The following is a 15,459-nucleotide window of genomic DNA, read 5'->3' on the forward strand; positions in this document are numbered from 1 at the left end:
CGCAGCGAAGGAGGGGAACCGCGGCAGCCAACTTCCTGCGTCTGCCAGTGCACCCTGTGACATCCTGTTAGAGGCCGTGCCCCCCAGCTACGGGGGCAACCGCCCCAGTCCGTGCCCATCTGACCACGGGGGGGAATGATAGAGCTCGGCCCGACCCCGAGCAGACAGGCAAGAGCCCCTGGCCAGGACCCTGGCACGGCCTGGTGCCCACCCCCAAAACACGGAGCAGGCGGGGTCGGTGACACCTGGGCATCGCGGAGATGACGACAAGCCACAAAACCAAACAACGGCCTCCGCCTGGCCTGGCTAGACACACCGCTGCCTCTCCCAGGCGCCTGCTTGGAAACCCTGGGTGGGGCAGGAACCAAGGGGGTGCAAGTGCACCCCCCGGATCCGCCCCGGCACTGGCGGGGGAAGGTGGGGGCTACGAATGCTCAGAGATGCAGAGGCCGGAAGCGAGAGGGTCGGGGGGACTCCTCTCCCAGGACCAGCGGCCTGGCGGGGCGGGGGTGACACCTCTGCACGGCGGGGCGGGGCGAAGGTGTGGCAGAAGTACACAGCACTATTAATAAGCGCTGCCATGACAGCAGCCAGACACGGTGGCCTGACTCACCCCGTGGCAGCAAACAGGTCCGGGCCGACTTCGCGCTGGGAACGGTTTGCCCTGGCGTGAAAAGCGGGGGCCGGGCATTCGGGAACGCCTGCATTCCTGCAGCCCATCCGCACCTCCCGTCTTGGCGTGCGCAGCCCCGGCCCTGCTGCAGCACAGCGGGCCGAGACGTTGTTGTCATCCTCCAGGACTTCCTGGGTGTTAGTCAGTGTTTCGGGTGCTGCGCGTTGCCGGGGCATCATCCTCTTGCCGGCCACCATATGATTCAAGTATCTCCCACGCGAGATCAATGACAGGCCGCCCAGCTCTTCCACAGCCCTCTGCATTGGTGAAAAGCTGCCTGAAGGAGGGCAGGATCCTTATCCCCATTTTAGAGATGGGAAAACTGAGGCACGTGAGGGTACTGGAGGGAGGTGTTTGGCTTGTGGGCAGGAAGCCTTGCTCAAAGAGTTTTCTGCCGAGGGTCTGCTCTAGCTCTGGAAGATGGGTCCACGGCCGACCCCCAGGGCTGTGAATGCTTTGTGCCCCGCTCTGACTGACACCCCCGGCCCGCCTGGTCATGGCTTCTTGCACCATCACAAGACCCGGCTGCAAGCACTTCTGATTTCTCCTGGAGAACGGTCTGTGGGTGCTCTCAGGCTCTGAAACGCGGTGGAGCCCCATCAACGTGTCCTGCACCAGAGCACACACACGTGTGCATGCACGCACACAATCAATACAGAGTCACAAACTGTCTCTCCCGCTTGCGCACAGAGTATCAAAATACAGTCCCAGTCTCTCACTGTCACACACACACAGAGCACCAAAACACAACCAGAGTCTCCCTCACTATTACACACATGCTCCCAAAACACAGCCAATCTCTCTCCACACACGCACACGCACACTTGCGTGCTGTGGTTCCCAGCCAGCCTCTCCCCAGCCCGGCAAGTCTGCCTTCAGGGCCCGGGCTGAGATAAAAGCCCCAGCGCGCCCAGAGGATTCATTTCCGTGCCAGATGCTGGACGTGCTCCTGGCTCCAGCCCTTTGCTTCCCCCGCACGGGCCCCGGGAGCAGGGGGCACAGTCCACGGTGCCTCCACTGCATCCCGGGGGGAAGCTGCCTTGCAGCACGTGGCTGCCAGCCTTGCCAAGGGGCTGCATGGCTCGGAGCCGGAGATGCCGACCCGAAATCGCTCAGACTCGCGCAGTCCCTCGGGATCCCCTGGCTGCAGGGTTGGGCTGGATCCGGGGCTGCGGCGTGCACTCTGGCGCCTGGAGCGGGTCCCTGCCACTGGGAAGGAGTGGTCTCCCCTCGTGCGGAGTCCCTGGGGGCTGCCAGCTTGGGCGAGCGAGTGCAGCAGGGAGAACAGGAGACCCACGGCACCAGCTCGTGTTGACGCCCAGCGGAGCCAGCACTGAGCTCATGCAGCTAAACCGGGTTAAGGCCCAAGCAGCCTGTGACTTTAACCCAGGATAAGCATGCTCACAACCCCGGGTTAGCACAGAGACCCTCTGCAGCAGGACACACGCTGAACCCCTCCTCGGCCTGGGTGGGACATGGGGGGAACAGCTGGGCCTGGGCCTGCCCTGATGATGTGAATTTGGCTGGAGCATCACCGTGTGCCTCAGTTTCCCCTTCTCTGCCTCACCTCCCAGGCAGGTCGGGGATGCAAATCTGCCCCCCCCCCCAAGTGCTTGGCAGGCCCTGGCAGCAAGATGTGTGGACGCAGCACCCCCTGGGGGCCAGCGCCAGCCGTGACAGGCTCCAGCTGCAGGACTGCCCCCACCTGCCCCCCAGCCATGGGGCTGAAGGCTGTGCCACACCTGCCACTTGTACCTGGTATGGCTGGAGCATCCCTGCCTGCCTTACGCTCTAGCCACTGTCCCCAAGGATGACAAGGGCCATTGTCCCCATTTTGCAGATGGGAAAGTGGAGGCCCAAGGCAGCCACGTCATTTGCTCCACATCCCACAACAGACCCAGCCTTCTGGAGGCTCAGCCAGTGCCTGAGCCACAGCATCCTCCCAGGAGGGCACCTTTCCCACAATGCAGCAGGCGAGCCCCCCCCCCCCCCCGGTTTCTCCAGATCCCTATCCTTTAACCCAGCGACTCTCAGGCAGGGCAGGTTGCAGCACCCTGGGGTGCCTTGAGACCCTTTCAAGCGGGGCTGACTTCAGCACGGTCGGGTGTGCAGACACAATTCATGTGATAAACCCGGAGATTTCACATGGGAGCCCGTAGCATTTAAAACGTCCTTCCCTACCCCGGGCTTGCCGAGCTCTTTGCAATGGAAGACTTGCTGCTAATTTGTCTGTAGTCAACAAATGAGCAAGAGCCAAGAGTTGGTGTTTTCTGGGGGGAACCCGGAGTCGGCAGAACCCCTGCTTTAACCCAACCACTCGCGCATGCCCAGCGCCCTCCCCTGAGCCCCGGCCCTTCTGCAGAAGAGACTGGAAGTGACCCCAGGCCAACATACCCAGAGCCCCACCCGCTACAACGCCCCTTGCCCTGCAGATGCTCCCCACTGCGTCTCCCATGCGCTTGATGGAGCAGCGAGTGCTGATCTCCTGTGACAGCTGCTCCCGGGGCTGGCCGCAGTCAGGATCGGCATGGGGGTGGCGTGTGTGCGTGCGTGCGTGCAGAGGGGAGGCGGATATTTAACAGCTCCCAGCACAGCTGCCTGGGCGTCCCGGCAGTCCTGCCGCCTGGCACGCAGGAAGCGGGGTCCGGTACAGGTGAGCGATATATCCGTTCCAGCCCGTTTCCCTGGGGTGGGGAGGAAATTGCAGCCTCCTGGCCACAAGCAGCAGGGAATGGAGATGGGGTGGGGGATTGGGCTCCCCACATGCCCAGCTTAGAAACAGCCATTAGCCATGGCCTGGGGTGCAAGGGACGGTGCTGGGGCTGGCGGGGGCACCCAAGCATGCAGGGCTGGTGAGCGACAGCTCATGCCACGACTGGGTCCCACGAGCACCTGTGGACCTGACGTTTGAGCCGGGGGCAGGGGGAGTTGGGGCCTGGGGGACGTAGCTGCTGCCGGCCGACATCTGGGTGCTGTCAGTGGGCCCAGACCGTGCTCTGCCCCCATGCACCAGCCCAGCCCACCTGGTCTTTCAGTGCTGGCTGTCTCCCTGTTGCTGCCAGGAAGCCAGCAGGAGCCGAGGCCCAGCCCACGTACTCCGAGCTATGATCATGCGGCTCCGACTCTTAACCCCGGCGTACTTCCGCCTGCTCCAGGTAATACTTGCGCCTCCCCTCACCCCATGATCTCAACCCCAGGGCTACCCACCCCACTGCTAGGGCATCCCTCACCCCAGCTCACCCTGAGGTCTCTTGGCTCCAGGGAGGCCTCTTTGCCCGTGGTCCCGTGGCCCCACTGCAGCCAGAACTGGAACCATTCCTTCATCGCGTGGATCAAGGGGACTTGGGCTTGGTCACGTCCACTGCCAGAGGGTGGATGGGGCACAGGTGCCAGCTGGTTTCCACCGCCTGTCGGACGGGTCTGAGCAAGCCGTGTGTTCTCCCGTCACAGCTGCAGCTGTCTGGGGTGCTGGAGTGTGAGCCCAAAGACCGCCTGGTGAACCACACGGCCCTGCTCCTGGCCATCGTGGGGCTAAGCCTGTCCTACTACAGCATCCGGCAGCTGGCCAAACCAGTCAAGCCCCCACCAAAGCAGTGATGCAGGGAAGGAGCTTCCCAGAGCAAGGAAGGTTACAACAGGGCTGGGAGGGGGAAGCTGGGACTTGGACTCCCTCAGCAGGACAGCATCACGCTCCACTCCTGGTGCCTCATGGCTGGAAAGTGCAGGGGCAGGCTGGCCACAGCGCTGCCTCCTGGACCTTGCAGAGGCACTCCCTGGCCTGAAAGGTGCTCCTAGGCACAGGCCCCACCATCCTGGCCTTTGCTGGTGTTTCTCCTCCGCCTCCTCGCTGGCCCTCGACCAGGGTGCAACACACTGGTTTTACCCCTTCTTCCCCTGGACCACTGGATTTGAATCCTAATGGCCTCCCCGCTCTCCTGAGCACCCAGCGCCAGTCTCCCACCCCATCATGGACAAAGAAGCTGCTTTAGAAGTGGGCCCATAAGCAGAGGGTGGAGATTCTGGTTCCCCACAGCAGCACCATCCCAGCCCCATGGGGACCCCACTCCTGGGTCACACCCGGGCAAGATGCATGCCCCCAGACAGGACAGGATCAGATGCAGTGGGATCAGCAGACAAGGCGGAAGGGAGAAGCCACCTCCTGCCCTAGGCCAAGGGTTAGGCACCTCCTGGTGCCCCATGTAGCCACCAAACAGCGCTTTCCACCTCGCTGCACAGTCGCATGCTCGCGTCCCGCCCCTCACCAGCGAGATGGGGAGCGATGGGTGGAACGAGCCACCTTGACAGGCAGACGAGGTTACGCACGGTCGGCCGAGCACATTCACCAGGTTGCCCCACCCTTGCGCGGCTCGGCCAGCAGCAGTGCATCGTGGGATAGCACAGCCAGTTGAAACGAGGTCACAGCTGCTTGCTGTTATATAACGGGGTGCATGGGCAGGACAGCTGGGACCCACATTACAGCACAGATTAGAATGGGGGATTCGCAAGGCAGGGTGGGCCTACGATAGCCAACGCGAGGCAGTAATGGGACCAGGATGCATTCAGGGTGGGAGCAGTGTGTATCCCTACTGCAGTCCGCATGGGGTGTGAAGAGGAGCCTCTCCAGAAGTCAGAAACACAGCCAAGCACCACCAGTGTGGAAATGAACTGCTAACAGACATTAATGAGGCACCCTTAGATTGCAATCCTTCACGGAAAGAGGGGCAGGGTGTGGGTTTGACTTAAGTAAAATAAACCCCATGCTTTTCAGTGACTCACTTGTCTTCTCATCTTTTCACCGTCCCACCTTCATCCAGCCAGCAGGCCCCACGATCTCTGCTGTGTTAAGGTGGCTCAGGAAGGAAAATAAGAGCCTTTTAACAGACACTGAGCTCAGCCCTCTAGACCCGCTACAACGGCTGCATTGTAACTGGCTCTGCAGGAGTCTGCAGGGCAGACAGGGGCAGCCGTTTTCCCTTCTCCCACCATGCAGCACAGGCATCCGCCCTACCAGGGCTGGGGAATCCCTCGGAAGCGTCCGGCTGCTGTAACTATCGGATAAACAGGCAGCGTTTCCACTGTATGACCCCAGAGGGCAGCACCAAGCCACATTGCAGCACTCAGGATCTGACGCACTCCCTTCTTCCTCTCTGGTGGAAGAGGTGGCTGGTCAATACCTTTCAGACCTGCAACTGCCTCATCTCTGCAAGAACAAGCAAGATCCCTGGTCACCCTTCTCTGAGGCAATGGATCCTCCTGGAAGAGTCTCCAAGACCAGAAGGGGCTGGCTCCCTCCCTGCTCTGCCCGTGTCAGTCTCACAGGCAATTTGTATGGCATCGAACATGGCAGAAGCAGGGAGGCTGCTACAAGCAGGGATGGGGACTGGGCTCTCAGGTGACTACTTCACAACAGCTGCCATGCTGGAGCAGGCCAAAGGCCAGTCTCCCATCTCTGATGTGGGAAAGAGCACATGCTTGAGGTGGCACGAGTGGCAGGGACAGCTTGTGTGCACAGCACACAGCAGACTGAGGAAGGGACAAGCAGTGTAGTGGCATGTAGAGCAGGGAGCAGAAAACTAAGCAGCAAATCGGGCAGAGGAAGGGGATCAGAGTGGAACTTGGATAGGATGTGAGACTTAATGTGCAACATGCCTGCCACAAAGGTCGGCCCCAACTGTTTTAGAGGAAGAGGGAAACATCCCCCCTCCATGTTCCCAGCAGCCATGGGTTTAGGCACGTCCTACATCTGAGGTTACATTCCTGACTGTTGCATTTAACAGCCCCCATGAGCCAGCCTCCAGAAATGTGTCTAAACCCCTTTTGAACCCAGTTATACTACAGACCTCCATAACACCCTGCAAGAGTACATACAAAAATACCCAAACAAAACCAAACGCCACTTCATGTTTGTTTTAAATCTGCAGCCAAAAAAGAGCTGAGACCCAGTGACTGAAAGTTTCCCTAGTCCCTTTTCCCCGACACCATTTGACTGTTTTCTGCCATAGCCCCTCAGCTGTCTCTCTTCCAAGCTGAAGAGTCTTGGATTGTTCATGTTCTCTTATGGAAGCTGCTCCACAGCCCTGATCACTTTCATTACCCTTCTCTGCAACTTTTCTAGCCCTGCTATGTCCGTTTGCATTCAACGGATGTGCTGTGGATTTATATAGTGCCACAGATGCCAGAAGCCCGATATGGCATATTCCCAGCACAGGAAAGAATGAGATAGTAGTGTGACAAGGACACAAGGAAGTGGCTCAGGGTATCAAATACAACAGATCGGACTAAGAACAGATCTTGGGGGAATTTAAAGTGACCAAGCCCAAAGCTACTCTCCTTCCTTTCTTTGCTTCAAGGGCCCTGCAATCGCAACTTCTTAAAGCTGCTTGTGGACAATTCAAAGCCATCCTCTTCAGAGTAAGAGCCTGAGACAGAGAGAGGAGGCCCCATCTGGAGAAGCAGCCGCCGGGGGGAAAGCTGCTTTTGCTAGCAATGGGGTTGGTCTCCTTCCCTAAACCAGGTCCCTGATATATAAGCCAGGACAAAGCCAACAAAGAACATTCTGCTGCTCAGTTAGGAGTCACCAACCAGTTTATTTGAATAATTGGACGGGCGATTACAGAGCTCAAACTCTGAGCCAAGAGCCATTCTGCCCCCACTGCTTTGAAAACACCAGATACATAACGATCAGGTCTATATCACAGCAAGAAGCAACTGCCCCTTTTCCCAGACCTCAGGCTGCCCTGTACATGCAGCCCTGCCAAGAGGAACACAATGCCCAAATGTCTGGTCAAAGGACTCCCGCAGCCAGCTCTCGCCTCATTAATTTCTTAGGGGGAACACTCAAGCTGACTGCTATGGGAGTCGGGGTAAGACTTGGTTTTTAGAAGCACTTGCCTAACTCAGGACAAAGCCCCACTTTGTGACAGCATCTCATCAAGGGCACCACCCAACGCGTCAGAGAGCAGCTTCCATTCCATTATGTCCACTGAACTCAGCTGGATACTTCCATCTCAAGTGGCTGAGTCTGCACTTCGATCTTCTTCGGAGGGATGTAGGATCCCATCCCAGCTGCCCTCTCTGCTTCTTCCTGGGTATACGGCTCCTCACGTAGCTCCTTCAGCCTAGAAGGAAAAAGAAAACCAAAACAAACTCTTGAAATCCAGTGGCAAGGTTCTGATCAAGAACCTGCTCTGGAAACCAAGAACCCAGGCAAGCTAGCAAGCAGCTAGCAAGCAGTCCTTGCTGCCAGCTGCATCTGGACAAAGTCTCAGCGCTGGCACAGAGCTGCACAGTACCCAGGATGGCCTAAGAGAGGAGTACAAAAACTCCTTATAAAACATACACAAGTAATATACTAAAACACACACAAGGGTCACAGCAAACAGACTGACTTTTATCAGTAGATGTTTTGGATGGGGAATCCAGTAAAAAGATGACGAAGCTGAGACGGAAATACAAAGCGCCCGAGCTGGTAGAAAGCCACAACGCAGGTCACTGCGAGGCCTCCGTGAAAGCTGTTCTCATTCGCATTCCTACCACAGCAGCACCCACAGAAACCACCTCCACTGGAGGGATGAGCAAAAGGGAAATGGTCCCTGCTGCCTCTCAAGAGGCACCTCGGCCACCCGCTAGCGGGCAGATGGGCACTGCACTTCCTTAAAGCTTAAAAGGCTGAAGTGGGCATGAAATCCAGGGTTTAGCACAGAAAGCTGATCCAGACAAGAAGTTAACTACACTACTTATGTTACACAGGGGAGGAGGAACAGCGTCTCCTATGACATAGGAATTGCCTGCTCCAGAGAATCCCGAGCAAGATGGAGCTACCCGGCGGACATTTACACACCTGCGCCCACACACCCCTTTAGCAATGACTGGTGAGGACCAGTGCCCCCTGCCCCACCGGCATCACCTTCTCTTGTGAACTTTGGATCTGCAATGCTCCGTCAAGCTGCTCAGGTCCACAAAGTAGCGCCTGCGGGAGAGAAGGCAGCGGCTCAGAACAGAGCAGAATCAGCTCGGGGCAAAGAACGGGCGACCGGCTGTGGGACGCCTCGCCTGGGCCACGCGGGCGCTCCCCGAGGGCCGGGCCGGGCCGGGAGTGACACCAAGGGCTCCCCCAGCCCAGGCGCTGACCGCGTAGCGCCCCCGAGGCAGCACGACCCAGGCGGCAGATGTGGGGGTGGAGAGGCTGGGCTCCCCACGACCAGGGTGACGCCGCGCGCGGGCTCGGGGGTTACGTCACGCGCGGGGACGCACGCGCAGTGCAGGCAGTAGAAGCGGGCGCTGCCGGGCAGGTCCGGGTCGGGCTCCTGGTGCAGCAGCCGCGTCGCCTGCTCGGGCCGCAGGTCTGCGTGGATCTGGTCCAGGTCCTTGCGCCGCCGCTTGGTCTTCCACTGCCGTGCCAGAGAGTGCGCGCGGTGCGAACCCGTCCGCCGCGAGCTGCGCGGGGCCATGGCGGCGCGGCCCGAGACACGGGGAGAGGAGGCCACTTCCACTTCCGGCCGCTTGCTCTGACCTCATCAAAAAGCGACCGCTTCCGGCATGGCGGGGTAGGCTCAGTGCGCATGCGGGGAGGACCCCGGGTGGGAGGGGGAGTGAGTACTGTGGCCCTGCCCCCTGACTTCCGGCCTCGCTGCAGCTGCGTCTGGGGTGGGGCACGGCGCGTGGTAACGCCGCCCGGGCAGCGAGGCCCTGTGGGCAATGGGGGCACACGAGAGCGGGATCGGGGCCCGGGGAACCCCTTGGTCAGGCCCAGTCGTTGTCCTGTAGCCTCTGCTCCCTGGGACAGGCCTGTCTCTGCCCCTGGAATCGGGGCCGCTGCCCAGCAAAGGGCCGGGAGCCTGCCTCCCTTTGGACGAGGGGGAGTGGGCACCGCCCAGGGGTCTGGGCCCCTGCCACAGCCTCCTTCCTGGTCCTGTAGCAGACGGCCGGCTTGGCCAGGGCCCGGGGGGTCGTCCAGGGGGGCCTGGGCCCATCCTATCATCTGACCCAGGTGCTGTGTTCTTACGAGGGTGCAGGGAGCTTCCTTGCCCATTCCCAGGCTGCCCCAGCTGCAGCCCCTGCCTCGGGCACAGCTGCAGGGAAGGCGGGGTAGGGTTCACACCCCCCTCTCCTTCCTCGAGTGCTGGCACAGCTGCCTGCCCCGGGCTGGGCCCATGGAAACGAAGCCGCAGGATGTAATTGCATCGGTGGGATCACGTTGCAGCTCAACACTGATTACCGGCCAGTCGCTGCAGAGCGTGACCCCGAGCGCTGGGTTTTGGTGGCAGCCGATCCTTGTGAATGGGTGGGAGCCCAGGGCCCCGCTGCCCGCAGCCAGGAGCGACCCGATGGGGCTTTTGGCAAGAGAAAAGCATGAGCCTCGCTCTCTTGGCTGAGGTTCAACGCATGGCGTGGCCTACATTTTCCCTGCAGTGGAGTTGGATGAGGCAGGAGAAGAGGGGTGTGAACCCTACTCCCCCGTCCCTGCAGCTGCGCCTGAGGCAGGGGCTGGAACCAGGGCAGCTTGGGAACGGGCAAGAAAGCTCCCCACACCCTCATAACAACACAGAAGCTGGGTCGGATGATATGATGGGTCTTGCCGTGGCCCGTGACCCCCTGGACGACCTGCCCGGCCCTGGCCAAGCTGGCTGTCTGCTACAGAACCAGGAAGGAGGCTGTGGTGGGGCCCTGGACAGTGCCCACTGCCCCACCGTCCTATCTAGCGGGGTCAGTGCAGAGGGGAAACAGACTCATGGCCTGCAACAAGGGCTGGGTCGCAAAGGCCCCGGGGACGTGGTATCCTCCCTGCACTGAGGCGTCTGGGGCTATTCTTGTGTCCACAGCTTCTGACCCCAGAGGTGGCCTGGTGTGAAGGACGGGTCAACTCCATGCATAAGACCGCTGAGAGAGACACGCAGGTAACGATCTTTCACCCCTATGCTGAAGACACGATAGCCCTAGAAGGAGCCACGCGCCACCTGTGTCGGCAGCGCTCTCAGTGGTGCCAGCCTCAAGCCCACCTGACACACGCTTCTCCTGCACAGGCATCGATCTCAGAGGCAAGGCGGTGAAGGCAACCCGGGGCTCTCAGAGTCTCGCTCTCTGGGGCATTGAGGAGGTGGCTGGGGGCACCCTCTGGAGAGGAAGGCTCCCTGGGGACCTACAGAGCAGTACAGACACCTCCGTGGGGAGCAAAGCACTCAGGGAGCAGGACTGACTCCACTGCACGTAGCCAGAGCCAGGCTTTCATGCTGAGGTCGGATGCACCTGAGTGCTAAGGAGGACGCCTAGCCCCATACAATACAGAGTTTGATGGGAGCTGCTGTTCCTCCACCTGCCGTCCTGGGCGGGGAGCATCCTTGGCGATAGCACTTGCTTTGGGGGAGCAGATTCTCCTGCAGTGTCCATGGGCCGACCGTTGCTCATGCCCAAAGCTTGCCTTATATATTTTGGGGGGTGGCAGCCGCGTGCCATCAGAAACGTGCCCCCTCTCCACCACGCTGGGGTCAGTGGGGCACGGGAAAGTCTCCCCATTCCCTGCTCAGCACACCATGGGGCAGGAGGCTGATGTTGTGACCGGTGAAGGGGGTTGAATCTCTTGGAGAAGCATGGCCACGTGGCAGGGGTTTTCTTACGGGTACTGCTGTGCTGAGCTGCGAGTTCTCAGCAGGACCAAGCTGCAGCAGGGCTGATGTGGGCACAACAGCTAATAACGTGGATTTATACACTGAAGATACACCTATCAATCCACCACAAAAGAGCAGCCGGCACTGCGCCCACGATCACGTTACCCCGCTGGACTGGGAATCAATAATACATACAGCCCCGGAGCACGGCAGATGGGGCTGTGGTGCTAACACGCTGCGGGCAGGCATGGCTCAAGGAGAGGGTACGAAGGATGAAGACCCCTTTACACACCAGCTTGAAGGCACCTGCCATGCCACGGCACCGAGACCCCACCCCACGTCCCTCTCCTGCCCGTCTAGCCCCCCACCAGCCCCGAGCACCCATCTGCCCAGTGGTGTGCACACGGAGAAGCCGGCAGGCGGTAACCGAATCTGCAGCCGAGCAGAGCTGGCTTTGGGCTCCTAAGGAATAATTTAGCTGCCAGAGGCTATTTCCAGCCAGTTGCCCAGATACCATGTTCCAGGCGTGCGGTCTCCGCTGGCATCGGTTACCAACTGCAAATAATGAAGCATCACACAAGTGCCAAGCTGAGCAGGGAGGGGGGGTCTATGCAGGACCCTTCATAGGGACAGCTTGGGCAGGTCCCCATGGGAGAGCCCGCAGAAGCAGAGGGGACAGGTAACAGGCCAGAGACGCACCTTAGTTGCTGAGGGACATGGGTGGGTACTGATTGGCCCTGTGGGAGTGGGAGGAAGCAGGGGATTGAGCCCCTGGACAAAGCCCTTTTGGGACCAAAGTCGAGGGGCTGGGTTAGGGGCACGAGGCAGCCTGCCCTGGGAGTCCTGAGGGCAAGCAAAGGGCAGGAGACACCCCCGGGGTGAAGGGCAGCAGCTCCCCCCAGCCTGGCCCTGGTTCGAGGAGCCCCTTGGCAACGCGAGTCCACCTGGGATCGGGTTCCTCTTTGTGCCCCGAGCTGCACATTGAAGGAGACACCTGCAATTTTAATGAAGACATCGGATCCCGGCGGGCAGCAGCGGGGACGGGACAAGCGTGCAGGACTCGAGACCCCGCAGACTGCTCAACTTGCCCAGCGTGGAAGTGCGATGGGCACCCAGCCCTGCCCCCAGCGCGCTGGGCACAGGGGCTGAGCCGGGCCCCGCACGGAGCCGCCTGCCAGCCGGTGCCTTGAGCCTCGTGCCAGCCGCCCGCAGCCGTGCTGGAGGGCCACCGTGCCCGGAGCCACCATGACTCAGGGCTTCTGGAGACTCTACAAGTCCAAGGTGCTGCAGACGCTGGGCAGCGAGGAGCCGGAGGACGAGTTCAAGGAGGAGGTAGAGGCTTCCTGGGTCCCGTGCAATGGCCCACCACCTCCGTCAGCAGTTGTGCTTGGATTTCCCCCGGTCCAGGCTGGGCTCTGCCTTGGCACTAACAAGCCCCAAAGCAGGTGGCTTGAAGCATCTGGCATAGGGGTGGGAGGCGACGGGGGCAGATCGGCTCACCCCGATGGGCACGGGCCCTGCGAGGCACCTCCTGGACACAAAGGATGTGTGCCCGGAGCCTGGGGGAGGACTGTAGGGGGACCCCTGGCTGGTGCCCTCCTACAAGTCCGGGTCCTGGGTCGTACAATGGGGAGAGACCCAGCTCCCATGCCCAACTATTAAGCTCAGGGACAAAGAGCAGTGAAGACCCGGGGCATGAAGATGCCCCGGGGGCCGGCTGGGGCAGTTGGCCTGCCCTGTCGACGCGTCCCAGCTGGCTGCATCCAAAGGAAGAGCAGGAACCGGCTAAGACACGGGGCAGCCGGTGGGTGGCAATGAGGAGATGCTTGCAGGGGTGATGAGACTGCCCCCGAAACCCTGGTGCTCCCACCCCGGCCCCGCGGCCCCACGGCTGACAGTGCCTTTCTCTTCCAGAGCGACAACCCCGAGCTGGTGGAAACGGCCGAGGCCCCGGTTTTGACGGAGGCCGGAGCAAACCCCGTGGCCCAGCTGGCACGGAGGGTAAGGGCTCCCATCCCATGCACCCCCCCAGCCCACGAGCTCCTGGCCCCGGCACCAGTTACCTCCAGCCTGGGGGAAGCTTGGCAGACATCTCTATTGAGATGGTGCAACAGCCAGAGGGGGCCAGATGCAGACCGGGGGCACAGACAGCCTCAGCCTTACCTGGCACCACGGTGGCTTGGGCTCTGTCTCCACTAGGGACGGGATGCTGTGTGCAAGCCCCTGTCTTCCAACTATAGAGCGGGGGGCAGGGCTCAGGACAGTGCCAGGAGGCGAAGGCACCTGCCCGGGGGCATTAACAGGACAGTCAGTGGGGTACAGCAATGGCAGCTCGTCCTGCCCAGACCCAGGCCCTTCCACTCCCCTGCATTAGCGCCGGCGGAAGAAGGGATCTTAAAGGAACCAGCTCCCTTCCGCAGGAGAGGGCCGGAGCAGAGCCCCATGGGGCAAGGAGGCGGTGGCTGGGGGGAGAAGGCGAATGCGGGTGATGAGTCTCTCCATCCTCCCAGCTCCCAGGGCCTGGCTGCTGAGGTGGGCGCACCGGCAAGTATAGAAGCAGGGGCCATTTCAGGCCCCTGCATGTGCCGTGTAGCCCTGAAGAGCCAGGGTGCAAGGTGCTGCATGCACCCAGCGGCTTGCTGAAGCCTCGTGGCCCACGGCTCCTGCCAGCTACCCTTGGGGTGCTCTGTGCCAGCTCCACGCGCAGGGAGCTGGGTTGCGGTGGGAGTTTTGCTGATGGCAGCTTCCCACCCCGCTGTCCTGCCCGCAGGTCCAGGGAGCCAGCGCCAAGAGCTGGAGGACCTTCTCATCGCTCTTCAGCAGGGAGGACGAGCACCAGCTGCTGACGCCCGAGCCCTGCGCTGACCAGTAAGCAGAGCCCTGCCGCGCTGGAGGGGCATCTCTGGAGGCCGAGGGGCGGTGGGGTATTGGGGTGAGGGCTCCTTTCCCAGGCTTGCTGCGGTCCTGTCCTCCAGGACACGCTCCCCTCGCCCCTGCTCAGAGCCAGGCCCCTGCCACATGCTCTGTCCGGGATCTTCCTCCCCTGCGTGTGCGTGGAGAGGCTGCCCTGCCCCGACCTCACCCGCTACCCCATCCCTCGCTTCCAGCCCCCTGGCAGCCAAGCCGGCAGAGCTGCCACCGTCCGAGAGGAAGGCCTCCGGCTTCTGGGACATCTTCGCCACCAAATGGCAGCAGACCACCGTGCCGGACAAGAAGGGCGCGCAGCCCGAGTACGGCAAGCCCGTGGGTGAGGATGCCACCGGGGCGGCCAGAGAAGCCCTGAGCGACGAGGCCGCCTACGCCAGCAATGGAAGTGACCTCCGGGATGCGGAGGAGGGGCCGTTCCGCTGGGGCCTCCTGGCCAGCAAGCTGGCCGAGATGCGGAATAAAACCCCCTCCAAGAGCAACTAGGGGAGAAGGTGCAGACGATGGACAGCCCCTGCAAAGACTCCTGCAGCGCTGCCAGGGGCAGGTCTCCTCTCCCCCCTCCCAGACTGCCCCCGGGAGCTGCGGGGCTGGGACAGGACCATCCAGCATCAGGTAGCTGCTCCCCTGGCCCTGGAAATGAGAGCGGCATCGTCTCCCAGGCTCGACCACATTCCCTGCCCCGTCCTCAGCACTGTATTGGCAGCATCACCATTCGAACGAGGCACTGGGATGCCGGGGTCTCCTCCCGGCTAGGACATGGCAGCCTGCAACCCTCTTTGCAGGGGCTTTGCAAAGCAGGGAGGACGGGCACAGCAGTCACGGGCGGGAGAAACCTCTCACGGCTCGACCCTGAATGGGCAGGAGAGACCGAGAGCTCCCCCTGCTAGCGTCCCATGGTGTGGTGGGGTGGGAGACGCGGGGCCTGACCCCAGCCGGCTCCTCTCCCTGCTAATGGGGCTCTTGCTCCTGTGGGACTCTCACCTACCGAGAGACAGGGAGAGGGCACCAGGTTGTCAGAGCCAGCCCCCTTTACCAGCTGTCTCGAGTGGGTCACCCCAGAACCGAGGCCCTGGGCATACTTTAAAGACTCGTGTCGCAGGAGCTGGGCTTCACTCAGGCACCGCGCTGGAAGCGAGAGCTCCAGCGGGTGCTGATGGGTGCTGGGACCCTGCCTCTCTCCAAGGGGGATGTCCCCAGGGCCACCAGTGCCGGACAGACCCTGGGTGACTCCCCTGAGCACGACCCTGTATTTGC

The 15,459-nt window shown here is 61.3% G+C and overlaps 2 protein-coding genes across 2 annotated transcripts; one reads left to right on the forward strand and one right to left on the reverse strand.

Moving 5' to 3' along the window:
- Nucleotides 1–7,236: 7,236 nt before the first annotated feature.
- On the reverse strand, nucleotides 7,237–9,165 carry ZNF593 (zinc finger protein 593). Its single transcript, XM_019548010.1, has 3 exons — nucleotides 8,927–9,165; nucleotides 8,580–8,642; nucleotides 7,237–7,791 (listed from the first exon to the last, which is right to left on the reverse strand). Exons 1-3 carry the CDS (start codon nucleotides 9,121–9,123, stop codon nucleotides 7,662–7,664), a joined length of 390 nt encoding a protein of 129 aa, XP_019403555.1. The 5' UTR covers nucleotides 9,124–9,165; the 3' UTR covers nucleotides 7,237–7,661.
- A 1,187-nt stretch (nucleotides 9,166–10,352) lies between these two features.
- On the forward strand, nucleotides 10,353–15,452 carry LOC109318644 (testis development-related protein-like). The gene is made up of 4 exons (XM_019548011.1): nucleotides 10,353–12,609; nucleotides 13,192–13,278; nucleotides 14,048–14,145; nucleotides 14,385–15,452. The coding sequence occupies exons 1-4, from the start codon at nucleotides 12,523–12,525 to the stop codon at nucleotides 14,686–14,688; spliced, it is 576 nt and encodes a 191-aa protein (XP_019403556.1). The 5' UTR covers nucleotides 10,353–12,522; the 3' UTR covers nucleotides 14,689–15,452.
- The last annotated feature ends 7 nt before the right edge of the window (nucleotides 15,453–15,459 follow it).

Source organism: Crocodylus porosus, unplaced genomic scaffold (assembly GCF_001723895.1).
Source record: "Crocodylus porosus isolate Cpor-Errol unplaced genomic scaffold, CroPor_comp1, whole genome shotgun sequence".
Classification (NCBI taxonomy): Eukaryota; Metazoa; Chordata; order Crocodylia; family Crocodylidae; genus Crocodylus; species Crocodylus porosus.

Bases quoted from the DNA above. Each gene is read 5' to 3' on its own strand.
- ZNF593 (XM_019548010.1), bottom strand. From the start codon at position 9,123: ATGGCCCCGCGCAGCTCGCGGCGGACGGGTTCGCACCGCGCGCACTCT. The intron at 8,643-8,926 runs GTGCGTCCCCGC...TCTCTCCCGCAG, and splicing joins TTCTACTGCCTGCACTGCGC to GCGCTACTTTGTGGACCTGA. The intron at 7,792-8,579 runs GTGATGCCGGTG...TTTTCCTTCTAG, and splicing joins TCCAAAGTTCACAAGAGAAG to GCTGAAGGAGCTACGTGAGG.
- LOC109318644 (XM_019548011.1), top strand. From the start codon at position 12,523: ATGACTCAGGGCTTCTGGAGACTCTACAAGTCCAAGGTGCTGCAGACG. The intron at 13,279-14,047 runs GTAAGGGCTCCC...TCCTGCCCGCAG, and splicing joins TGGCCCAGCTGGCACGGAGG to GTCCAGGGAGCCAGCGCCAA. The intron at 14,146-14,384 runs GTAAGCAGAGCC...CCTCGCTTCCAG, and splicing joins CCCGAGCCCTGCGCTGACCA to CCCCCTGGCAGCCAAGCCGG.